The 27209-nt window shown below is 44.4% G+C and overlaps 1 protein-coding gene across 2 annotated transcripts in view; it reads right to left on the bottom strand.

The window, feature by feature from the left end:
* Window positions 1–25350, bottom strand: part of WWC1 (WW and C2 domain containing 1) — a 136700-nt gene extending 111350 nt beyond the window's left edge. For both annotated transcript variants that reach the window (XM_048860193.2, XM_075131368.1), the window contains exon 1: window positions 24495–25350. In XM_048860193.2, coding sequence (XP_048716150.1) covers window positions 24495–24613 — 119 coding nt within the window. In that variant the 5' untranslated portion in view covers window positions 24614–25350. The remainder of the gene's footprint in view (window positions 1–24494) is intronic.
* Between the last annotated feature and the right edge of the window lie 1859 nt (window positions 25351–27209).

The raw sequence follows: 27209 nt of genomic DNA, 5'->3' as shown, positions 1-27209 counted from the left end.
GTAAGTGGGATTAAGCTGTACTTTTTTTAAAAATGTACTTTAACTGTATACAAATGGATAAGCAATATATCCTTTAAAAATGGACTGACTATACAGTTATGCAAGAGACCCTAACAGATTTGGAGAGTCAAGTGCTCATTGATACATTTCCATCTTTATGTTAAAGAACAAAGAAAATGTTGTAAATTGTAATGTTACAATATTGTTAATTGTAAAGGATAATACAAATAATGGCACAAAACCGGGGAATTCAGAGCTACTTCTGAAATGCCACCTGCTCTCTCGTCCCTTAGCTATTCAAAGATCTCAAACTGCCATCCATCACTGCAATATCTGAGTATCTTCCACATAAAGTCACGACCCTAAAGACCAAATCCCTAGTGGATTTCACTGAGGCTCTGGCACCTATCTGGGTCAAAACGCACTTTGGGATAGGGTTCGTTTGAATATTTTGGGACAAAATAAAATCGAAGTGATTTGCAATACCTGAAAACTAAGTCCATTCCTTTGATTGGCTTAACCCCATAGAATGGCTTATTATCAGATAACTCCTTTATTGGGAAATTTTATTCTTCACTTTCAGAGGGATACACTCAATACCCAGATATAGTCTTTCCCCCTCTCTAACTGCTATGATCCTAAAAATAGGATTATTGTTTAAAGTAAGCTTCAAAGTTAAGGATTTCAGACTCTTTGGTGAATATAAAAAAGCATATGATTATTTAAGGATCTAGTAAAGAGCCAAACCTGTGAGCATCAGTTTTAAAAACTGTTCCCACCGCTTCCTCACAAAGTTGGGGGAAGCACCAGGAGGAAAAATGGCTGATTAGTGGCCCGATTCTTCAGGTGTTATGCACAAGAAAAGATTTTAACATGTGAACTAAACAAAGCAAGCCCCAGAACTGTGTTGTCTGCACTAGGAATTTAACACCTTACCTAACAAGGTAAAAACACAAGTTTTTTCCTAATATAGACATGGTCTCTGCATCTGCTTATCGATAGCCGATGCAGAGAGTCTTCTTCCCTTTGAAGCATTTAGCTCCAATTAAGATGGGCTCAAACTGGGGCATTAAGGTGGTGGTACTCTTCCACGCTCCGCACACCCAACAAGCTCTTCCCACAAGAGTCAGCAAAGTGAGATACTGCTCATAGTACACCAGGCACATGTTCAGAGTATGATTATGCGGGCTCTGCTGGACTCATTGAACATTGCTACTACCCCTCAGTGGGGCTTGGTTATACCTATGGGCCTTCTTGTCTCCTGGACTAGGGAAAACGAGTGGTGGTATTTCCCCAGTGCCACACACTTGGGACACCAAAATGAGTGGTGACTTAGTAAATTGTGCAGATCTGCAATACACACACACACACAAACACACACTTCTTAGGGCTTATCTACGTTAGCAATGTTAAAACACTGCCACAGCAGTGCTTTAACGTGGCTTGTGTAGTTGTGGCAGAGAGAGCTGGGAGAGAGCTCTCCCAGTGCTCTAAAAAACCCACCTCCATGAGGGGTGTAGCTGCCAACGCTGGGAGCCGGTGCACTGTCTACATTGGCGCTTTACAACGCTGAAACTTGCTACACTCAGGGGGGTGTTTTTTCACACCCCTGAGTGAGAAAGTTGCAGCGTTGTAAAGTGCCAGCGTAGACAAGCCCTTCCTCAAGAAGGAAGTTGACAATGTTGACTATTTAAATCATCACTGCTGGGTCACATCTGAGAAGAAGAGGGCAGTTCACACCTCATGTGCTATTGTTCCAGCTCTTTGAGGACACTCAACTCTCAGATAAGCAGCCAAGGGTACGGGCACTCAAGCAACATAAGGCTGTAAGCTGATATAACTAAAGTCAATCAAACTTTGTAGTGTTGACACAGCCTCAGACATCTCTGTACCCATTACCATTGTTCACATTTTTTAAGGTTTTCTTCACTATAGATTAACATTATTGGAAGTTACACATGCCTCCTTTGGCATACCGCACAGTCCCAAAAAAGCGATGAAAAAAAATAAATAGAGGAAATGGAAAGACTCCTCAAAGTGAATGTATGAAACTCATTGTTCTGAACCAGCAGCTCAAGACCAATGAAAGGGAAAAACTGGTAGATACTTTTGCTGAAGTGTCTACTTCTGTAGCATTTTATAACAAACAGTTATAGTAACAAAGCAAGTACCATTTCCAATGGCACTTAAGAAGTGAACACTGATAGCATGAAGATAAACATTTGGTCCAAGTAAAAACAATGCAGCCAGAGAGAAAGATACTATCTGAAAGATCACCACAAGGTCATTAGCATCCTCAAAGGCCATCAGCATTCACCTTGAACCAAACGATCAAGCAAGCCTCAGAATGGCCATCACAACAGTTATGGTGTTTATTACTTGTGTGGAGTCTATTAATCATTTGAGGAAAGCTGTTTTTCTGTTGTGCTTGAACACGGTTATGTATTTATTTGCATTGCAGTAGTGCATAGTGACCCCACCCCCATTGCAGTAGGCACAGTACAAATACAGGAAGTTGCCTGACCCAGTTATAATTTATAGATCACTCAATACTTGTTGAGGAATGTGTTAATATACACTGCTGGCTATTGCTAAAGCATGTGGGTACCTATCTAAAATCTATTATAGTCATCCATAGGTTTATTTAAAGGGCTATCTAGATTTTGCAGTGTGCCCTGCAGCACACCAGATGAGGCCCGGCTGACTACTGTGAAGAGCAGATTTCAGAAATATGTGCCCTCCAAAGGATGCCTTGCAACCAACCTCAATTTGATCTTTGGAACCAACAGAGCAACCCAGACTAACTCCAGCAATGGAGCATCAAAAGAGAGGCTATCTTTAAGATTAAATGGAGCCCACATCATCCAGGGCTTTATGAACTGTAAAGCAAATGCTCAGTATGAGTGTTGGTATGCCCACAGCATCTCATCCATTCCATAGCTAACCAAATAGTTTGGCTGAAGCATGATTAGCTATTAGGATGAGACTCCAGGGGGAAACATATAATATCCCTATTTGCCTACTATACGGTTTCTTCATCTTCCTTTGAAACATGTGGTACTGGCCACTGACAAGAGAGAGGATACTGGATTAGAAAGCCCACAGGTCTTATCCAGTATTGTAATTCCTAGGAGATTGGAGGAGTAGTAATGGATCCTATAGGATGTTAACTGCAAACTGTATTGCAAGGATCTCCAGTAAAAGGTTGAGACACCAAGTGTGCACTTTCCTTTAATTACAATGCTTCTCCTGCATCAGTGTCAATATTTTCCAGATTAAACAAGTTAATAAACTTCTGCTTTCTGATCTATGTGAAGAACGGGTGATACAGAGATAATAGAAACTGCAGTGTCTGGGATCAATGAAAGGAGAGAATTTGAATGCCTTCTAATGTTAGTGACTGTCTGCAATGGTGCTAGCTCCCTTACTAGCCAAACACACATAACACCGAAGGCAAATCCTTAGACAAAGTGGCACCCTTCTACTTTACGAGTGAACCCCCGGTGTGATGTCCAAGAAGGAACAAACACTGTTGTGGGTCTCACCTGTTCAATCTGGCTGACATGGATGAAAATTAAAGCCTACTGGACAATGTTAAAAATGCATTGATGCTTACACCTCTCAGCAGGAGACAACCATGAATGGCAATGCTACTTTAGTGGACTCATGCCTGCAGTCAGACTGTATGAGGTCAAGGACAAGTTCAGTGTGACGGCAGCAGTTTCAGCACCACCCTAGGATGGTAGGTTAGAAATCAGGAGGTGAGGGGTGGGAAATGGGAAGCTTGTTAGTGTCACAGGATGGCTTGTTGAGCGGGGGCCTCTGCTGCTGTGTAAAAGCAGCTGGCATCCTGATTTCACAAGAAGGAGCATTAACAAACTTAGCCAGTACAGAGAAACCCAAACCTCCCCACCAATTTTTACTAGTCATAAAGGCAAAGGGCCCTCTCACAAGTGGATAAATGCAACTCCCTCACATGTTAAAGCACAATGTGCTGTTCAGTCACATATATGTTCGAATACTTCGGCTGCGTACACGGCAAGTTTCCCACCAGCAGCTTGGAATAACACCCCTCTCTGCCAGTAGGGCACACAAGAACAGTCATGGCCTCCAAAGTGTGAAAGACCTGAAATGATAGAAAAAGACGTTTGCAGCGATGGCACGACCCACACCTCGCTGCACACACTCCATATGCCGATTAGTTATGGCATTTTTATAAAACAGAAAAACGTTTGTAATTTTAACCTTACCATTGTCTCTGCAATTCTGTAACTGTGATTAACAAGGCTGTGTTCAGAGAGAGTAGATGGACTGCAGCATCCTCGTCACAATATATGTTGGTTCAGTTTAGAAATGTAACATTTTAGGTCCTTGAGAGTCTACAAGAATTAATTTTGTGCTCCTCCACTGAGCTACTTTAGACAGTAACCCTCTGTTTCTTGTCCTATTTCAGGCCCCTCAACTTCTACTGCCCATTGTTCATCAGGAACTTAATCCCTGGCCCAATGGATCTTCAAAAACCATTCCAAAAAGAAGCATTTTCGTGATGAAGTTATGGTTGATGCTCTTGAGAAGGCAGACTAGCCGGTCCTATACCAGAAGCAGAGGAACACAAGACTGGAGCAATGGCATGCTGACAGGCAGGAGGAAAGACTGATGCTTGTCACTAAGACAGAGGTCAGGGTTCCAGCGAGGAAGCAGGCACAGTTTCATAAGCGAAAACAAAATGGGGTATGTGAGGATGACCCCCAAAATAACAAGGGTACAGTAACTCCGTTTGTGTCAATGTCATTTGGTGGGTAGAGAGTCCCAGCCTGTCCATGAATATAGACTCCCAAACATCGAAAAAACACTGTGAACTTCTCCAGTATAGCCCACACTGACATTCATAAATCGGCCTCTGTGATCCATGAGGGCCTACATAACAATAGAGTAGTACCCTTTGCTGTTTATGTATTCAGTAGCTCCCTGACGAGGTCAAATTATGAGCACATGAGTCCTGGCGCAGTTTGGAAACCCCATTTTCTCAAAGCCAGCAATTACGTCCGAGATACCTTTAATGCCTGCCACCTTGGAGTAAACCACATGTCTGATTGCCTCAGTTACCTATGCTACCACTTTATCCACAGTTTACTTTCCTACCCAACCTGACTGTAGCAATCTAGGGTAGCCAGCTAAGTTCCCTCTAAGCTGCAGCAGCCTATTAAGTGCCATGCAGGCACGCAGGCCTTCAGCGGGGAGAGATGCCTCCCCCAAACCCCGGACCTGCTGCAGTGGGGAGAGGCACCTCTCCCCACCGGCCTTAGCCCAGCTCTGGACCTGCCGCAGCTGTGGTAGAGGCGTTCCACCCCCGGCCCCAACCCAGCCTGAACCTGCCATGGCCAGGGGAGAGGCACCCCAGCCCCGGAGCTGCCATGCTGGGGAGAGACGCCTCCCCCATCCCCAGCCCAGGTGTTGTTGCAGGGAAGAGAGCGGGGGGGAGTCCTCTCTCCCCACCATAGCCCAGGGGCAGCCTGCACACCAAGCCCCTCATCCCCGGCCCCATTCCACAGCCCTCACCCCCCCATACACCCAAACCCTCTGCCCCAGCCCTGAGCCCCCGCCCACACTCCGAACCCCTCGGTCCCACCCCCGCCACATGAATTTTTTTATGTGATACATCACCTCCGTATTGGTGCACATCACAAAATTCATTCCGCACACGCATGGGGAAAAATTAGAGGGAACACTGGTTATAGCAGGGAACAAGTGGTTATAGCAACCCGCTTCTGGACTGGCAAGGGTGACCTCAGCTCTGTCTCTTTATTTAGCCGCCTTCATGCAAAAGTTCTGGACTCACTGCTGGTTAACCCAGATCTTCATGAGGATGTGATCCCACCAGTCAGTGCTTGTTGCCCTGTGCCAGAAGAGCTGGCCTATGCAGGGAGCATCAGCATCCCCCCTTCGGTGGGACAGAAAACAGTGCCAAAATGTCCACTAGCACCTCACAGATGTTCTGCCAGTTTCCTGACTCAGAAGTGAAAGCACAGGCAGGAGAAGTTCTTCAAATGGCACCTCCTCCACATTGCTGACTCCATCTGGTAGCTGGGAGCTCACAGGCCAAAATGGTTGCTCAGCAGGCTGTGTTGGTGGGCTGTTCGAACTTCCTGTAACGTGCAGAGCAGGCAGTAAAGCTTGCCCACAGTGTGTCGTGGTCATAGGGCTACAGCAGCCACATTTTGGAAGGACACTATAGACTCTGGAATATGATTGGTTTGACTCAGGTATGCATGCTGCAGCATGGATGCCAAAGCCCCAGATTTGAGCATGGGTTAGAAACATGAGTTAAAAAAACAGCATACACACTCAAGTCCAGCAGTCCCTAACACAGGTCAGCTGACCTGAGTCCCACTAACCCCTGGGTTTATACTGCAATGTACACAAACCCCAAGAGGCCAGCAATGAGAGTCACACAGATGCTAGTCTGCCACAGTAAGTCCATTAAACCATCGGAACAAGACACCATGAAGAATCACTACGGTACACGAGGGTTAAAGTGCAGCACAGCAGTACTTCTACAACCTAACAGTAGTGCAACCATATTTCTCATTCTATGTGTTTCTTGGTGGTTATTGTACAAACACCACCTGTGACTGTTCAGAATGTCACTTTGACCACAAGTCTAATGGCTTTCTGCTCCTGCAGGCTGGGTCCAGGACCATTTAACCATGATCTATTCTTTCTACTTTACTCTAAAATGTCTGTCAGACCCTAAGCTTTACCTTTACTTTCACCAGAGAACTTTTTTTTTTCTTTTGAGCTATACCCTTGCTGAAAGTTTCCCAATATTGCTTCTCGGACCAAATACGATTGCCTCAGCTGGCTGACACTGGCAGCCTCCTTCAGAGATCAAAAGAAACCCAAGGAGTTTTTTTTCCTGAGTCGGAGACAGGATCAGGCCCCAAGTGCATCTTCTTGACACAAAAAAGGGCCAAATTTTGGGTGCCCAAATTGACACATCTTAGGTCCAGATTTCTAGATGTACTAAGCACCCATAACTCCAGCTGAAGTCAGTGGAAGGAAAAGAGAATCATGGGGAAATTGGTCCAAGCACTCCTCTGTAGAGATGTTGTTCAAGAGAAGCAAGGGGTATGAAGGTGAGGAATGACATGTGAGTCTCTGATCTTGGACTGTAAAATGCATCTAGCCTGTAAAAGTCAGAGGAGCCAAAAAGTTTAAGATTAAGTATGATCAGAACTTATGTAATTATGGCTGTAAATTTAGGTTCATGGGGTCCAATTCTGACCTTATGCTAGTGTAATTCTATTATTTAAGTGGCATTAGTTCTGATTTATACCAGCATAAGAGGAGGAGGAGGAGGATCAGGCCCTGGAATCAGATATTCATATCGGTCAGGGCAAAACCTTGAAGTGAAACATGAAGATATACTTAAGCATTTGTCTAGAACAATTAGACTAGAATTAGAATTAGTTATTTCTGGAACAGAAATAACTAATTTAGACATTTCATTGCAAGTCTGTTTGTGAATACATTTCTAATTAAAAAGTTCCCTATCTTAATATTGTACTCTTAATCAGAAAAGAACATCCTAGATGACCAAGTCAAATCCCCAAGCATTGTACATTAAAATAAGCCTAAGCCTACACCAAGAAGGGAGCTACATAAAGAAACAGAAGAACAGATTTTGGGCACTAAGCCTGAGGCATCATCCAACAGACTTTAGGGCCAGATTTTGCCACCTCTCACACTGAGTGAAGAAAGGCCCCAGTCAGAGTGAATAGGCAACAGATGGAGGAGCACAGGGGATCTTGGATTAAGTGGGAATTAGGAATCATGGAGAAGCAGGCTCTAAATTTAATGATTAATAGGCTAGTAGACTGAGAAATTAAAAACCTTTATACTAAGACCTTTCCTCTGAATATCAGAGGGATAGCCATGTTAGTCTATATCCACAAAAATGAGGATTCTGGTGGCACCTTAAAGACTAACAGATTTATTTGGGCATAAGCTTTCGTGGGTAAAAACCCCACTTCTTCAGATGCATGGAGAATAGTTAACAGTTCCTCTGAATAGTTAGCAGTTCACAAAAGTTAAATCCATCTCTACTCAGAGTTAAAAATAACAGTCTTCTTTTGCAGAAGGAGACCAGCAGCAGACTAATCAGGGTGAGTGCTACCCAATTTATTGCACAGAGTGCAGGACGTATCAGTAATTCCTTTGTGGCCAAGTGATTTATATATGCACCCTGTGCAACCAGCTCATGGTCCGTAGAGCCCAGTGTTGCTGAGCTGAAAGAAGAGTGGAACAGAACTGTTTAAATATATGGCTTAGGGATATTGTTCAGTGAGCCCACCTCAGAACAGGCTTCCATCATGAAACTGGCTTGCTCAACTGGAGAACTTGGGAAGTGGAATTGAGGGACACACACCCTTCAAGGGAGCCCTCCTTCAATCTGAGATAATAAAGAATGACAATTCCTCATGCAACAAAGAGGTTGTTCCAGGGGATGGAATTACAATGGAGAAACAAGCTGTGATGATATGTGATTCAGTCAAGAATTGAAATGGCTGGGTATGTAGTTGTGACAGATTTGGAGCTGCCTGTAATAGTTTAGGAATAAAATTTGTTGTAAGAGGGTTACTGTATGGAAACCTGGGGTTAATTCAAGAAATGGCTAACTGCACACAGGCAGGGAAGTGTGTAATGGTTTCAGATAGCAACTCATTGGCCAATGCTTAAGAGACTATGCAAGAGAAATTTTCTTTGATGAACTGTCTTGATCCCCTTCTGCAGAGCTCCAGCTGGTTCTGGGCCACAGGTCCAAGTGTGGGAGTGGAGTGAACTTAGGCTGGATTTAAAAAGGGGAGGGGATGGTTAAGGGGAAAGAGAGACCCAGATCTCCAAAGATGTGTGTAACATTTTTGTTTTAAAAATCGTTTCTGTTATGCTTTGCTCCTACTGCTATGATTAAACAATACTTTGTGTTAAGAAAGTTTTTCTGAGTCATTAAGCCACTAGTCACAGACTCTCTGTCAAAGGGAAGACCCACAGGTGCACAAACCCAGTTAGACCAGCTGGGCAAGCACAGTGGATACACAGAATACTGTAGACCAGGATGACAGATCTGTCTAAGAATGGGAGAATCACAGGATTCCACCGTAAGGCATGTGACTTGGGATCTGAAGAGAGTGAACTCAGAGACCAGAGAGAAATCAAGGATGCAGCTACACTTGCAACCACAACAGTGATTATTGTGAAAACTGCTTGATGACTTACCTGTCACCCTTGCTCCCAGCAGACATATATAAACCATCACAGTCTTTTAGTGATGAGCTGGAGAGGAATTGGTTGTCATGATGAATGTTGGTACCAATGACATAGGGAAATGTAGGAGAGAGTTCCTGGAAGCTAAATATAGGCTCTTTGGTGGAAGATTTAGGTCCAGAGCTCCAGAAGTAGCTTCCCTGAAGTGTTTCCAGTTCCATGCACAGGTCCAACTAGATAGCAGGAACTTCAGCATCTTATTGCATGGTTGGAGATGGTAGAAAGAAGAGGGGTTCATTAGGTACTGTGGTACATTTGGAAGAAGATGGAGCCTAGACAGAGGGCTGGTCTCTATTTTAAAATAGAACCAGTCTTCTGGAATGTAAAATAAATAGCTTGGGGGCGGAGGAGCTAGGGGAAAGCAAATGGGAGCTGAGGAGCACTTAAGTCAGACAGACATCTGTTAAAAGAGTGAGTAACACAATGGTATCGGTGTATCCAATGACAGTTAGGGTGCAAATTACAAATGAACTAGAACAGGGAAAGGATAAGAATGGAGTTAAATTCCGTTACGTCACTAGGGTGTCAGATGAAGGAATTAAACAAAAATCTAAACAAAAATAGATTAGGGATCTGATTCACAAAAGTACTTAGGTACCTATATCCCCAGTGCAAGTGCCTAACTCCCTGTTTTGGTTCCACTGTGATCCACAAAACTGCTGCTGAACCTTGTAGGCACCTACATCTCACTCAGGTGACCATGTTTCTGCATCAGCATGCAAACTACTGCCTCCCTCCAGGCATCCAGCTGCCAGTCTCCCACCTAATCCCCAGACTGATTGTAGGTATTTGAGGAGGCGTTCTCAGAGGCCGTCTACAAGATCAGGTACCATTCAAAATCTAGCCAGAGGAGGATGAGATGGTGGTGCCACCACACACCTTAGAACTTTTAGCCCAGTGGTCAGAGATCTTGCCTGGGATGAAGTTCCCCCTTCTCTGCCACCAGAGGAGAAGGATTTGAGCAGGGGTCTTCCACCTCACAGGAAACATGCTCTAGCCACTGAAAAATGGGATATTCTGATGTGGGCCTTCCTTAGTTGATGCTGTCTGCACTGTGGATAAATCATGAAAAAGTGATTGAAGCAGGGAGACTGGACCCTGGGTCTGACACCTCCCAGGTCAGTAACATAACCAGAAGACTACAGAGTCATACCCCCTCTTTCTTTCTGGCCCAATGACTATTTAAGTATTTATCCACACTGGAACAGTCACTGGGAGAGAGAGAGAAAGACTAGGAGCAGGTGCCTCAAGGTTCCATACAACGTTCTGTGTGGTTTGATATACTTATTAATTATCTCAAAAAAGGAGAATGAACTGAGGCAGCAAAAATTTTCAGGTGGGTAAGTTATTTAAGTTAGTCAGGATCAAACAAGCCAGGTGAATGGGCAACACCTTGGCAAAGTAAATTCAATGTCAATAAATACAAAGTAACGCACACTGGAGGGAAAAACATAAGCTATTCTTATGTCTTACAAGGTTCTAAATTAACTAAATCAACTCAAGAAAGGGACCTGAGCATCATTATAGACATCTTGATGATAACTCCACTTAACATGCAGCTGTGATCAAAGTAACAAACAAGATGATAGGTTGCATAAAGAATGAGCTAGTCAACAACACATAGGTTATAGTTACCTTTATATAAATCATTGCTATGGCCTCATCAGAAATATTGTGTGCAGTTCTGGTTACCACATCTCAAAAAGGAAACTGATGAACGGGAGTGCGATCAGACAAGGGCAACAAGCATGATCAGAAAAACTGTCATATGAAGAGACTGAGAAGACTAGGACTGCTCACCATACAAAAGAGATGAAGAGGGGACATGACAAAAGTATGTAAAACAACAAATGGTCTAGAGAAGGTATATTGGGAGCTTTTATTTTCCTGGTCTCAAATGAACAGGAGGACATTCAGTGAAATTAAAAGGTGGGAAATGCAAACACAACAAAAGAAATTTTTTTTTTTTACACAGTGTGTAATGAAATTGTGAAACTCACTTCCACAAGAAGCTATTGAAGTATCTGGTACTGGTAACTGTCAGAGATAGGGTAATGGACCAGATTGATCTTGGGTCTTATTCAGTATGATAATTCCTCTGAGTAGGACAATATCTGAGTAGTTCCATTGATTTCAGCCTACATGAATATGGCTACAAATAACTTCAAAAATGAATTCAAGGACTTTTCACTCAAAGTGAATTAGTGACAAATATTATTCCACCTTAAAGCTCTGCCCTACTTATACTGAATTCTCTATTCAGACAGATTCTGGTCTCTGCTACATGGGGCACATTCAGAGCAATGCAAGTTAATGGAGTTACACCTATGTAGCCAGCTTCTGAATGTGTCCCTTCCTATGCCGATGGGTCATGTGTGAAAAATTGGGTTAATAAAAGGCAGCAACAGAGGCTAATGTTGTGAATACACTTAAGAAGGAAATAAACAGGTACTTGGATGAAAGAACTCTCCTGGGTCACAAACACTAGCCGAATAGATCCAGAAATTATAATACACAAGTGAAAGTCTGAGAGAGACAGCATCATATGATCAGATCAGAGTGAAAAAGGTGGCAACATTCTGAACAAAGATCAGGTCTGAACAGTGTAAAGCTTGACTAAAGACCTTTACAACATTCTAATCTTATAGCTGTTAAAGACTGAAATAGCATCTCTTTGATTAAGCATGAACCTTAGCCTGAATACACTGAAGAGAAAACATTGTCAGCTTATCTTACAGGTTAGTGACATGAGATGCAGGTGTAAAGCACATATGTCCTGCCTCTGAAACTTGAACAAACTCAAGGTAATTTAAGCAAACTGAATTTGGACTGACTGCCCTAAAGAATGGGAAAAGTATAGACGTTTGACTCAACTTTAGTATTTCTAGGCATTTCTGCTTGAATGTAGGCAACAATTAGGAAAAGTCAAAAGTAAGAAGAGTATGCACAAGTATTTGAATGCTATCAGAATGTATGCAATAGGAAAGGCAACTTTAATATAAGATCATCCAAAAGGCAACATACAGAAGAGAAAAAAAGAACCTTGGGAAACTTTACCAAAGACGGACTGAGGCAAGTTAGTATGGCTGCAATACTGACTGTTCAAAAAAATAAACTTAATTAACACACAAATGCTTTCTCTCTGCGACAGCATAGTTACCGAAGACAGCTAAGCAGTTCAAGATAGTTTGCATGTTAACAGGTTTCAGAGTAACAGCCGTGTTAGTCTGTATTCGCAAAAAGAAAAGGAGTACTTGTGGCACCTTAGAGATGCTCAAATAAATTGGTTAGTCTCTAAGGTGCCACACGTACTCCTTTTCTTTTTGCATGTTAACAGTTAACCTCCCAAACATTTAGACCATTAGTAGTTTTGGTGCCAGGTTTAGTACAGACACCACAACGAAAGAAATTAAGTAGATCTAGAGATAGTCCTTAAAAACTGTTCAAGTTGTACTGGGTGCAAGGACAAGAATAGCAAGAAAGCTATAAGAGGTAAGAGAGAAGATTAACCTGTTACAAACAGATAAGGCTAAGCAAATACTTAAAACAAAAACACGATGAAAAGGGCAATAAAACTGACAGGCTTTTAGCCAGAAAGTTAAAGAAAAAGGATAAATCAGCCATCTCACTGATTAGAAATAAAAAGGGAGATTTAGGAACTGGCATCAAACAGACCTCTGAAATGTCTGCTAACTTTTACCATACTTTGTACACTTCAGAACATCCAAATCCTGAATTTATAGATATCTGAGAAGCATGAAACATCATCAGCTCTCAGAAGATGACGTGGCAGCTCTTGATGGGCAAATTGCTCCAAATGAAGCTGCAACTAGGAATTAAAATCCAACAAAGCTCCAGGTCCTGATGAGTTTACTGGGGAGCACAGAGCTCTGAAGCAAGTGATAGCCCCTATTTCAACGGAATTGTTTAATGGGATATTGCAGGGGAACGAGATTCCAGATTCATGAAAAGAGACAAAAATGTGGTCATTCCTAAAGAAGGAAAAGAGCTTAACAATTATGCATTATACCGATCTATTTCTCTAATTAACATGGATACTAAAATTTTTGTCAGGGTGCTTGCAAACATACTGACAGTCATCTTGCCCAGATATGTTCACCTTGACCATTCTGTTTTTTTTGCTGACAGTGCACCGAGACCTGCTGGCCCCCTCCCCTCAAGGACCACATAGAGACGTGCAGCAGCAGGGCTAAGATGGCTTCCTGCCCACTCTGCTTCCCTCCCTCCGTGCCACTTCATTCCCAGAAGTGGCTGGCGTGTCCCTGCAGCCCCTGGGGTGAGGGTGTCTCCACACACTGCCCATGCCCCAAGTGCCAACTCCACAGCTCACATTGGCTGAGACTTGCGTCCAATGGTAGGTGTGGGGGCAGCAGCTGCGGGCAGCGGCACGCAGAGACCCCCTGGCTTTCCTCACCTAGGAGCCGCTGCCAGAGGGGTCTGTGTGCTGGAACCACACCACCCAAGGTAAGCACTGCCCCCCTGCCCCACTCCCACACCCCAACCCCCTGCCCTAGCCCAAAGCCAGCACCCAGCTCTCAAACTTCCTCCCAGAGCCTGCACGCTGCCCCTGCTCCTGCACCCCAACCCCCGACCCAATCAAGGTACCTCACTTTATTTTCATTTACTTGACATTATAGGATGAGGATGAAGAAAAAAAGAATGAAAAATAGGGGGGAGATAAGAAAGAATGTTTGTTTTCTTGGCTGGGTCCTTGGGGAGGGAGCAGGGGCGGCTGAAAAAGAAGCTGCACACAGGGCCCCACTAACTCTAAATCCGCAACTGGTCAAACATTTTAATGTGAAGTCTGGATACAAGACAGATCTTTCTAGAGTTTCAACCATATTTGAGTTGACTACTAGTAGCAAGCTTGAATTCTTCTTGAGGATATCAGATAAAGTAACTCTTCTAGCAAAGTCTTGAAGTTGGCTGATGCAAAAGTTTCCAGAAATATATTAGTGCTCTCATAGCAGTGGAGTTCTTTAAAATGAGATGTATCAAAAAGTTTCCAAAGTGTCACTCTGTGTTTTAACCAAAGAGATGACTAATGAGATGTAGTATAATACCTGACTGAAGATTTAATCAAGAAGTTTTTAGGCATCATCTCCTGGAGATAAATAGGCAAGGAAGACAAATGTTCTCTTGGAGGGAGTATTTTATAGTAATGTCACTGATGACAAATTAAGGATCCGGGAAGGAGATATTTTTTCTCCAGACTACAACTAAGTAGTCTATACTGGTCTATACTTACAGGGCTGCAGTGGCATAGGCAGTGTGCGAAGATGCTATCTCCGTCTGTCAGCGTAGGTACTCCACATCCCTGGGAGGCAGTAGCTATGTCGATGGGAGAAGGCCTTCTGTGGACAAAGTGCTGTCTACACTGCAGGTTAGGTCGGCATAACTATGTCACTCAGGGGTGTGAATTTTCCACACTCCTGAGCAACGTAGATATACCAACACAAATTTGTAGCATAGATCAGGGCTAAGTTTCTAGACAGAGACAAATGCTTATGCCTTCCCTACAATTTACCATATGACCATGGTGCACATTGCTATTAATTTCTTAATGAAAGAGTTAAGAATAAGCAAGGACCTGTCTGGAAAAGAATCACGTTTCAGCAGCTTTCATCTGAGTTACACATATACTTCCCCATTGGGGACAGGAAAGATTTGTCCTTATACCCATCCTCTTTCAGTTTAGTAAAGCTCTCTCAGAATAGAAATATTTTTGATATTTCAGCTCACACTCTTGTTTAATACTAATATTTATATAATAAAGTGGATATACCTTGTCAATTGGCCATGCTGTGAGATCAATGAGGAGGCTAGGCAAGAAATGCAGCCTATTTAATATCAATCAAACACAGGAGAAAAAAACAAGGCTTTTCTCATACTGAAACAAAACTAGCGACAGAGGCTACTATAGTTAAGATGAAAGCCATAGCAGTATACTTCAGAGGGTAAATTGTGCGATACATGCTTAACAGTAATGCCCCTCCCTCAACCCATATATGACAGTGTTAACACTCAACTAAAAACAGAAACATACTGTACTACAGGTAGTCTTTGCAACCACATAAAATGATCACAAATTCCAATGTAGGGTTTGTCTTGTTAGTCTTAGATAAGCAAAAGAAAGTTTGATTTACATGACTGAAGAGGTTAAATTGATTTTAGCTCCCCATTCAAGCTCTGATTCACTGACTTGCTTCAATTAGAAGCACCTCCTAACCAATTACATTCAGTTCATCTTGTAAGATTCAATGTTTCTAGTTTAAACAAAGTCTTAAATGCCTCAATAATTCTGCTTTCTATCCTCCCCCTTCAAGCATGTGTATACACATATACACATGTACAGTAGAAACCCATTCAACCCTACTGCTCTGAAAAAAAAAAAACAAATGTATTCAAGCACACTACTTGAAGAACACAACACAAAACTCATAGAGAAAAGGAAAGGGTCTTCAGTTCCCTTTATCACCCACACAGTCAGGGCTAGACTCAGAATCCTGCGAAATCTGTACTCTGGCTCTTAGCAGTATCTTAAACAGACTGCTCTTTATAATGAATTTAACAACTATCTTTGGAGAGTGTATATGTGAGAGGGAAACAGATTCACATAACTACAATCGGGTATTTGGCTGGTTACCAATAAAAAAGGGCAACAGCAGGCATTAGGTTATGAAAGCCTGCAGCTGCATAAACCACATTTCTTTCTTCCAGTATGCATGCTGAAAGTAGTCTGGATACAGAACAAAAGCAAAGAAGAAATGCCCCACATCTTTGAGATTTTTCCTTCTTACACTATTGGTTTTCATTTGCAAATCAGCACGGCACCATTATTTGTTGTTTGTGCTTCTCATTGCCCTTTTATTTTGAGGCATTTGGAGAGCTTTCACATTTTAGTTAGCTAAATTTAATTGCATTCCACTGAAGCAGATTAATGCACTGAGGTGCCAATAGCAGAGATGGACAGTGAATCATGGAGCTATACTTATGGCTGTGAAATTTTGTTTCAAAAGTAAAACCAAACAGAGGAGCTAAGACACACTGAAGTATCACACCAAACTTGAAAAATGTATTTATATGCAGGCTATTGCAATCTATAGATACATACTGGGTCTAACCCTTCCATAGCCAGCATTTTCAAAACTATAACTCCTAAATTCTAAGGATTTGTTTCCATCTTAATCCCTGTACAAGAAAATTCAACCTGTAGCGAATAAAACTTCTACATTTTCCCTAAATGGCATCTTTCTTCTATTAGTCATGTACTCCTCCTGGAAGCTCTATTCCTTTTCAGAAGAGTTAACTGTTCTGTAGGCTCATATAACCCAGGTTTGGAAATCCATTTGAATTTGGAGTAGAAAGCTATCCCAGCCAAACATCAACTTCTGCAAAATCTACACTCTCAATTTATAAGGTTTTCTAGCCTTTAGGATTGCAGAGATTATACTCCACATTTGGAAGGCTAACTGATGTTTGTTGTATTCCAGAGTCTACAGAGAGTTCTAATGCCTCTGATGCTTATTGCAGCTTTGCTGCAGAAAAGTGCAGAAAAGTGAGAACCGGCCAGAATCTTACCAGTTTTCACTGTTTAGTGATCAGAGTTCAGTCGATTTCATTCTGAGGTAACCTTGGAAGACTGTGAGCCATACCATGGCATGAATGCATAGAACTATTTACTGTGGTGAGGACCTAAAATTGGAGAAGGCAGTGGGGAACATGCTCCTCCATTCCAGAGGGGAAGGGGGTTTCAGACTTGATCAGACTCCAGCTAGCCATAGGTTCCAAAGATGGAACCATTTCCCTAGCAGGATCCAGGGACAATACCTTTGTTGGAATCAAAGCACTCTTCTCTATTCTATTAAGATGAGTGCGATTCTTGTCTCATATTTTGTACTGGTGCAATTCCTAATTTACAGCTAAGTTTAAGATCAGATACCAGCCTGGACTATCATGTTTCTGGGATTTTGCTCTTATCTTATGTAAAAATGAAGCAGTAATCATAAAAACAGCCTAAAACCTAGGGCCTAAATTACTATGCAGGTGTGTCTTCTGCATAAGAAAAATGACCATGAGAATTCTAGCTCCATTGTATCAAGATGTGTGCTGAGTGGTCTGCATCAGCACAAAGGAAGCTGTCACTCAGAAAACGCGATCGTTTCAGGAACATGCATTATTGAATAATGCTGGTCTCTGGAACACCAGTCTGTAGGAAGCCTAATCCTGAATTAGCCCTAAGGACAGAATTCATCATTCATAGTTTCATAAATAAGTAGCTATTTCAACTTCATGTTGCAGAAACACACTGTGACTAAGCCACTTGACTAGGTGAAGTAATTTAGCAGGCCACTAGAAATGCCTGACAGCTTTCTAGTGTAAAACTTACGTTATGTTAACTTATGTTAAAAGAGAAGATTTACCATCACGTGAACATCCACTGTTTGTATACATTAAGATATTTGCATTGCAAAATATTTGTATTGTACAACATTTGTATGCTACTAAAATGATGCCATACATGCAACATACAAGCAATTTATTATAGTTGTTTTTTCTTAATCTTTGTCCTATAAGCTCAAAACAGGAGTTTTCAAAAGTTCTTCCATTCCTTATATACCCAGGTGGGCAAACTACGGCCTGCGAGCCAGATCCGGCAATCCAGCTGTTTTAGTCCAACCCTCGAACTCCCGCTGGGGAGCGGAGTCTGGGGGGTTTGCCCCACTCCAGCTGGTTAGCAGGTCGGGGACCGCTCCATGCAGCTCCCAGAAGCAGCGGCATGGCCCCTCTCCAGCTCCTACACATGGGGGCTGCCAGGGGGCTCCACTCTTCATGCTGCCCCTGCCCCAAGCACTGCCCTCGCAGCTTCTATTGGCCGGGAACCACGGCCAATGGGAGCTGCAGAGGTCGTACCTGTAGACAGAGAAGCGTGCAGAGCCGCCTGGCCGCACCTCTGGGTCGGAGCTGGAGAAGGGATATGCAGCTACATCCAGGTGCCGCTTGAGGTAAGCATAGCCCAGAGCCTGCACCCCTGAGTCTCCCCCTGCACCCCAACCCCTTGCCCTGATACCCGTCCCCCACTCCAACCCCTTGGTCCCAGCCCAGACCACCATCCTGCACCCCAAACCCCTCATCCCAAGCCCCACCCCAGAGCCCGCACCCGCAGCCAGAGCCTGCACCCCTTCCCACACCCCAACCCCCTGCCCCAGCCCTGATCCCCCTCCCGCCCTCCGAAACACTCGGTCCCAGCCCGGAGCAGCCTCCTACACCCGAAACTCTTCATCCCCAGCCCCAGCCCAGAGCCCCTCCCTCACCCTGAACTCCCCATTTCCTGCCCCACCCCACAGCCCGCACCCCCAACCAGAGCCCTCACCCCCTCCCGCACCCCAACTCCAATTTTTTTTAGTATTCATGGCCCATCATACAATTTCTATTCCCAGATGTGGCCCTCAGGCCAAAAAGTTTGCCCACCCTTCTTATACATCCTTCTCTTTCTGCAATGCATTGAGGCCAATTGAGAAAGCAGACGTGGATCCTTCACACTTGTGTCTGTGCTGACCAAAGCTATGGACTCAAGGCAGAAAGGAACATTGTAACACAGGCCACAGCAAAACTGAGGCTCAAAGCAATAAGTTAGACCAGCGGTTCTCAAACTGTGGGTCGGGTCCCAAAGTGGGTCGCAAACCCTTTTTATGGGGTCGCCAGGGCTGGCGTTAGACTTGCTGGGGCCACGGGCCCAAGCCGCACCACTCAGAGCCAAAGCCCAAGTCCAAGCCTGAGCTCCACCGCCTGAGGCTGAACCCTAAGGGCTTCAGCCCTGCATGTTGGGGCTGAGGTTACAGGTATCCTATCTGGGGCTGAAGCCTTTGGGCTTTGGCCTCCCCACCTGGGGCGGTGGGGTGCAGGCTTCGGTCCCCACTCTTGGGGTCATGTAGTAATTTTTATTGTCAAAAGGGGGTTGCGGTGCAATGAAGTTTGAGAACTCCTGAGTTAGACCATCCTTCCTCCTCACTTTAAAGGCTACAGAAGCCTTCAGGGCTTTGAAATTCAGGTCAGCTTTTGAAGGCAGGTCTCTTGCAGCACACCATACAATTTTTGGCTCATTCTATTCAGCATGAGAGCGAACTTCTGAATCCTTCTGGTGCTGTCATACATCATTTAGGTCTGTTTATACCTATAAGCAAGAAGATGCTCTGACACCATACTTCTAATGGACAGGAGAATGATAGACTGTTGAAAAAATTTGCCAAAGATTCTATTCTACAATTAAATTGGATAATTTCAGTTGATACAATCAACTCTAGTAGTTCAGCTGATTCTTAGATGATTATAGAACCCACTTTCTGCCAGTCACTTCTCCTAAGTATCTAAAGTTTCCCGGTGTTCCATTATGTCTGCACCCAGACACTCTCCTGCAATAATTCATTTAACAAGCTTCAGTTAACACAAAACATGTCTAACTACAAATCCAACATCAACTAATATAACAAAAACTATATAGACAAACTTAAGCACTGCCTCTATACAGTATCCCTAATCATATTTCTTTACACTAAATTAAACTGGAAAGAGAGATTTAGGGAAGCTTTAAAAGTTGAGTCTCTTATCTTTAGTTACCAATTGTGTCTCGCTGAATGAATTGACCAGATATTATATGGGCATTGTCAACTTGAAATCTGGCCAATTTGAAGGAAATGAGTTCAAAAAGGAGTTTTAAGTCATATCTGCCACCATATCCACTGCAATCTGTTGTTTTACAACAAATCACTTTTTTATATAATAGCTCTGCCTTTTTGCTGCACGAAAGACCCCCGCGCACACACACACACCAAAAAAAAAAAAATAGTGACTATTTACAAACTATCAGAGGGGTAGCCGTGTTAGACTGGATCAGTAGAAGCGGCAAAGAGTCTTCTGGCACCTTATAGACTCACAGACGTATTGGAGCATAAGTTTTAGTGGGTGAATACATGCATCCAATGAAGTGGGTATGCTCCAATAGGTTTGTTAATCTATTAGTCCTCACTAGTGCTAACAGATTTTTGGTTTGTTTTTAGTTTCATTAGAAGAATAAGGGTGCACACAAAAGACTACTCCTGGAATGCAGCTGCTCCCTGAAATCCTGTAAAGTTAGGAACTAGACAAATCATTCATTCTCATGGCTAACAAACATTTGGCTGTCAGATGAATAACAGCTAGAATCAAACAAATGTGTGGGCACTGACAGCCTGACAAATATAATAGAAAACTGATACAAAGAATCAATTGCTGGGGGAGGGGGAAATAATCAATTAAAAAAGTTAGCTAGAACCAGACCTGTAAATTATCAGATAACAAGACAAACTCTCTTAAGAGACTTACTCCATTTAACTATTTAAAATTATTACAGGAGCATTCTGTAACACCTTGTGCTTGTTACAATTGTTTTGGACTATGACCATCTAAAAAAACAATAAGAAAAGGAGTACTTGTGGCACCTTAGAGACTAACCAATTTATTTGAGCATAAGCTTTCGTGAGCTACAGCTCACTTCATCGGATGCATACTGTGGAAACTGCAGAAGACATTATATACACAGAGACCATGAAACAATACCTTCTCCCACCCCACACTCCTGCTGGTAATAGCTTATCTAAAGTGATCACTCTCCTTACAATGTGTATGATAATCAAGTTGGGCCATTTCCAGCACAAATCCAGGTTTTCTCACCCCTCCCCCACACACACACACAAACGGGGGGGGGGGGGGTGAGAAAACCTGGATTTGTGCTGGAAATGGCCCACCTTGATTATCATGCACATTGTAGGGAGAGTGGTCACTTTGGATGAACTATTACCAGCAGGAGAGTGAGTTTTTGTGTGTATGGGGGTGGGGGGTGAGAAAACCAGGATTTGTGCTGGAAATGGCTCACCTTGATTATCATGCACATTGTAGGATGAACTATTACCAGCAGGAGAGTGAGTTTGTGTGTGTATGGGGGTGGGGGGTGAGAAAACCTGGATTTGTGCTGGAAATGGCTCACCTTGATTATCATGCACATTGTAGGGAGAGTGGTCACTTTGGATGAACTATTACCAGCAGGAGAGTGAGTTTGTGTGTGTATGGGGTGGGGGGGGGGGTGAGAAAACCTGGATTTATGCTGGAAATGGCCCACCTTGATTTTCATACACATTGTAAGGAGAGTGGTCACTCTGGTTAGTCTCTAAGATGCCACAAGTACTCCTTTTCTTTTTGCGAATACAGACTAACACAGCTGTTACTCTGAAACCTAAAAAAACAATGAGTTTCATTAAGTCAGAGAATCCTGAAATTCATCAAAGAAGAAAGTGTGACATTTTATAGACGTAGATCACTATTGCATTTAGAAATTTTAACATAGTATTTGAGGCACAGTTCCCTTCTTCAGTTGCAGTAAACATACAAGTAATTAAAATTTGTTAACATTCTCTGTCTCCCCTCACCCTATATCTCCTCCTAAAGTATAATTGACAGTTTCAGTGACTTTTCCATAGTTTAGCAAGAAAACTGAATTGATCATATGCTGCTAATTTTAACTGTAAAATTTTAAAAAGAGGCTTACTTTTCAAACTTAAGTCAGTAATTGGTATGGTGCATGCATAGCAGGTGCTTTTAATACCTTGAGTGTAATTTATAATAATAAGCAACACAAGAATAGTGCACACATCAGAGCAAAGAGGGTCAAGAAGGAAGCTGAAGAGTAATATACCTCTACCCTGATATAACATGACCCGATACAACATGAATTCGGATATAAAGCAGTAAAGCAGCGCTCCGGGCAGGCAGGGCTGCGCACTCCGGTGGATCAAAGCAAGTTCGATATAACGCGGTTTCACCTATAACGCTGTAAGATTTTTTGGCTCCCAAGAACAGCCTTATATCGGGGTAGAGGTGTACAAGGAGACAAACGAATGAAAAGAAAAGCACTGTGGGAGATGAATGACTCGATGAATAATCTATGGGAATGTAGGTCATGATATTTGTTTTAAAGAGATGGGCCAAAACCTAGAATGTGCTATAGTATAGCACTAGTATAATATAATATAGTAATATCACCACTGATCTTAGATCGTTAGTCCCTGCCCTATAGTCACTATGTTTTTGTAGAGTACATCACAATTAGATACCAATCCCGACTGGATTCTTTGGATGTTACCACAATGCAAATAGCAAGAGTGATCTCAATATGTTTGATAACAACAATAGCTTGCATGTCAGATCTGCAAGAGCACTGAAGTAACAAAGGGGACAAGACACTTATCTGAAAAGTATGAAATTGGAAACAAAAGCCAGAACAAGGACCCTTCCCCCAAATATTTGTAACACCACTTAGAAATCCCAATCAAGGATCAGAACCCCATTGTGCTAGGCACTGTACATCATGTAACAAAGATAGTCCCTGCCACAGAAAATTTACAGTCTAGGTTTGAGGGATTGATGGAAGGCTGAGGAAAATGAAAAACAGTTCAGCTGACCACTTTCCCTACCAATGCCGGACAGAAATGATTTCTAGACATCATGACAGAGGCGGGTTGTAAATAGATGTTAAAAAAAGAGAGCAAGAATAAGGTGGTGGCTTTATGTATTTTAAATTAGTTCGAAGGGTAGACATATAAGAGTACTATTACTAGCACACCAAAACAGATCTTTGACAACTCTTCAAGCAATGGGTGCTTTTGGAGCTGGGCAAAAGGTTGACTATAGTATACAGGACAATTAGAAGGTCATGACATCAGCCAAGGGAGGGATGTCTCTCACTTTCATTAACACTCTAATGGTTACCAAGTAGCTGTTACACTGCCACTTAGCTCTTCACTGTTTAACACACTTAAACAAAAGGCTAAAGTCAACTCTGAGTGTCAGCAGTGCAAAAATAATAAAGGCAATCAGTCAGGTTGCACCTGTCTAACTAGGGAAAAATGTGGCCCAAAATTGCAGAATGTTAATAGTTTGACAAATTTAAAGCAACCAGGACATTCCAAGGTAAACTCCCCAAGTCACACTTTATATAGTCAGATATTATCATGGTGTATTTAAGGATCAAAACTTTAAAAAGTCACTTTTTATAATTAGAGGGCAAAAAGAACATTATAAGCAGGGCTCTTAGTAGCCAAAGTTACAGGAGTGGAAATCCCCTCTTCCATCAAAGACTATAATCATCTCAATGGAGTCAAACTGCGGGCTTGGGATGGGGTGGTCTTCCTTTAAGTTGAGGGGCAGCATGAAAACATTTGAAACAGTAAAGGTCCTCTTTCCGGGATACATATGACTGAGTAATGTAAGATGTTGATATTATTCAATTAAATCTCAGCTGTGTGTATTAGCCTTTCCTCAGCAGAGGTGGCAACACACACACCTATGAATCTAAAGTCCCCATACCACACATTGAAGGAGGTACAGAGAATTTAGTCCTAACCATTTTAATTTGTATGAGAAAAGCATTTAGAAGTGGCAGTCAGGATCAATACATAAATATGGTTGATCAATGCATTTATTCATCAACCAAAACCAAATCACTTGTTTACTAAAAACCTTATCCAGGAGTAGCAGATTAGCACCAGAAAATATGGTCTGGTATATTCATTCCCCCCCAATGTGAAAGCTATTATGAGTCAAGCTGCAACCTAGCAGTGCCCTGACAAAAGATTGTGGGGATCAAGCAAAATTCAAGCTAGCTACATCACTTTCTCCAGCCCTTTTTTGCTGGTCCCCTAGCACTGAGCTTTTGCCGGTATATCCTACGGTGGTGCGAGCTCCCTCCCCATAGAAAGAGAAGTGGTTTGGGGGGGTAAATCAAAGTAATCCAAGCCATATAAACGTGCACCCCGTGCTGGGTGCTCTACAAATCTTGGTAATAAAGCCTCTTTGGTCTGCGCCATTGGCAACTGAAGCAACACACGCTGAGCAAACACAGCTATCTCCTGGGCCAGCTGTCGGGGAAGTCCAGTGAGTCCCAGTTAGGTCTCAAGAAGGTCCCCCGTTAGCATCAGGCTCTTTGTTTGTGCTCCTGCACTACCTCTTCCCTCCGGCCCAAGGGCAGGCGGTGGCTGGGTGAACAGACACCTCTCTCCCTGCACCTGCCTGGCTTCCCTGAAAGGCAGCGAGGGCGTCAAACCGGTCCGGCCTCATACCTGTCTCTCGGGTCGATCCAGCTGGTGGTTTTGTTGATGTGGTCGATATAATACACTTTCCCATCGAAGTCCCGGGCTTCTTCCCAGCCCTCTGGCAAAGGTAGCTCCTTCCTTGGCATCTTCTCCAGGCCGGGTTGAACTGCCCCATAAAGAGCTCAGCCCCTGGTCCTCGCAAGAGCAGAAGGAGCGGGTGGGGGGAAGAGAGCGGGTGGGGTGGGCGAGGATCCCCGTCCCTTGCCAGGCCCAGAGCTCCGCGGGCAGCACCGATCCGCCCAGCCGCTGCAAGGAGGAACCGGCGGGAGTCACATCCTCCGCTCGGGGGGCCAACGGGCGATGCAAGGCGGTGCCGGGCGGTCCCAGGTGCCCGGCGCTGGGGCAGGGCGGTGCTAGGTGCCCGGCGCTGGGGCAGGGGGCAGGGCGGTGCCAGGCGATCACCGGCACAGGCTCCCCAGCGCTGTCCAGCGCCCCGAGGCGGCGGCTCCCCTCAAGCCTCCATTTTCCGCTCGGCTCCTGCAGCCCGGCGAGTGCCCGGGGCCTGGGGGTGGCTCCTCTCCTCCCGCTCCCGGCCCAGCCTGGCACCTGCACCTCCGCCGGCGGAGCTGCTCCGTGAAGGGGCCCCGCGCCCTGCCGCTGCCCGCCCGGGTTCGCTGCGGCGCGGCCCGGCCCCGGGGAGCGCGGGGCTCGCCTCACGCTTCCAGGTGCTACTGTAATGCAGGTAAAAGCGCTGCCCCCGCGGAGCTGCCGCCGCTGCTACTGTAAACACGGTGCACCGGAGGCAGGCGCCTCCCCCTGCCCAGGGCACGGGGGTGGGCACAGCACAGCGCCTCCCTCTGCCCAGGCGGAGAGGCGCTGGGGGCTGGGCACAGAGCAGCACCGGCCGTGGGCGCTCAGCACCCCTCCCCCGGGCACCGGCTGGGGGCCCTCAGCCGCACCTCCCCTCTGCCCAGGAGCATGGTGGGGTGGGCCCCAAGGCATCTACTCCCCCAGGCAGCGATGGGCTGGGGCGTTTCAAGCTAGCCTTGCCCCTCGGCAGATTGGGCTAGTGCTTAGAACCGGGAACTGCGCGGCAGGATTCCCGCCCTGCCTCCCTCCCCGTCTGTGTCACCTCGGCCTTGGCTCTCTATGCCTGAGCTTTCCCACTTGTAAAATACTGACGCCCTCCCGGTGTGCTCAGGTTAACGTGGTTGTGAGCTGGAGCATAGCCCTTACCCCAGTGAGTTTACAATCGAAATCCTTCCATTCCAATCCAGAAAGTCACAGCTGATCACAAGAGGAATACATCACCTGGGGCTGGCATTTTTAGTAGTGGTTTCCTCCCACCCCCCACACACTCCGCTCCCTTTTTTCAGAAATAAAGCGTTGGATGGTAGATTAAAGCTGGTAGATTTAGTCAGTGTGTTCAGAGGAGAGCTTAAAGGAGAAACTAGGGCCCAGATCCATAAAAGCATTTAGTCGGGTAAGGCCCAGTTTTGGCTCCACAAAACCTGCACTGAACCCCTTAGGTACCAAAACTCACCTGGCACCTACAGTTTTAAAAGTAAAAGTTCCCTAGGCACCTGTGTTGCAGACTCTGGACATGCACACTGCTCTCTCTCTCTCTCTCTCTAGGCATCCAGATGCCTATCTCCTGCCTACATCCCAGAGCCATTCATAAACCAGGAAAGGTAGGGTTCAGCCACTTCAATTGCGTGCAGGGCCTGATCCAGTTCACAAGCTCAGAGGCCACTTACTGAATTGGGTCCATTCAAAATCAAGGGCGGGAGAGAGGAAGAGACGAACATGTCGGTACCTACCTTTAACTTTTAGCCCAGTGGTTACAGCACTTGCCAGGGAGGTGGAAGACAGGTTCAATTCCCCCTCTCTGCCAGAGGGGAGAAGGATTCAAAACTGGGGTCTCACATCCTAGGCAATTGCTCTAAGCACGGGGCTAAAGGGGTGGCACCACCATCTCTCCTCCCATTTTGTGTGGATCGAGGCAGAGGCTCACTCATTTGCTCAAGCAGCAGAGTAGGCACCTAAACCACCTGATTCTGGGCAGGAGGTTCCTGGTTGTGGGTTGATAAGCAGAGATAAGTCTTGGCTGCAGGGGGTGGTGCTTAGGTGTCTAGATCTATGACAGGGGTGGGGCTAAGTACAACACCTCACCCCCCCCCGCCCCCCCGTTAGCATCTCCCACTGGCTAGCTTAGGCAGTTCCCCACCTAACATACTGGCTTTTATGGATCACATTCCTATTTGCCTTTCTCTCCTCATGCATTGTATAGGTGCCTAGCTCATATTGTAGTTCTGTTCCTGTGATTTTTTTTCTTAGTGCCTAAAGTTTAGGAGCTGTGATGTTCACCATTGCAATGCCTATGTCCCTTTGTGGATCCCACCCCCCCACACCTAGTGCACTAAGAGAGAAAAATAATGCTAGGCACAATGAGCAGTATATGGAAGACAGCACAAAGCTGAACACACACTGTAGTGGCCTAGGTTTCTTGGGATGCTCAAAGCATCCTGATGTGTCTGCTAGAGATTACGTATACTTTTTGGCTAGTATATCAAAACACTTCATTTATTAAACTCACACCATCACCCATGCAAGGTAGAACCGAGGATGAGAGCACTTAGGCTGTTTTCTCTATGGTCATTAAAATCAGTGTCAGGAATGAAACCCATTCTCCCATTTGTGTTTCACCACTAGAGAGGTTTCCTTTGATTTATACATCCCTTT

The sequence above is a fragment of the Caretta caretta genome, chromosome 8, assembly GCF_965140235.1.
Source record: "Caretta caretta isolate rCarCar2 chromosome 8, rCarCar1.hap1, whole genome shotgun sequence".
Taxonomy (NCBI): Eukaryota; Metazoa; Chordata; order Testudines; family Cheloniidae; genus Caretta; species Caretta caretta.
Note: the sequence above shows the minus strand (reverse complement) of the source record. Positions and strands in the feature narration are given on the sequence as shown.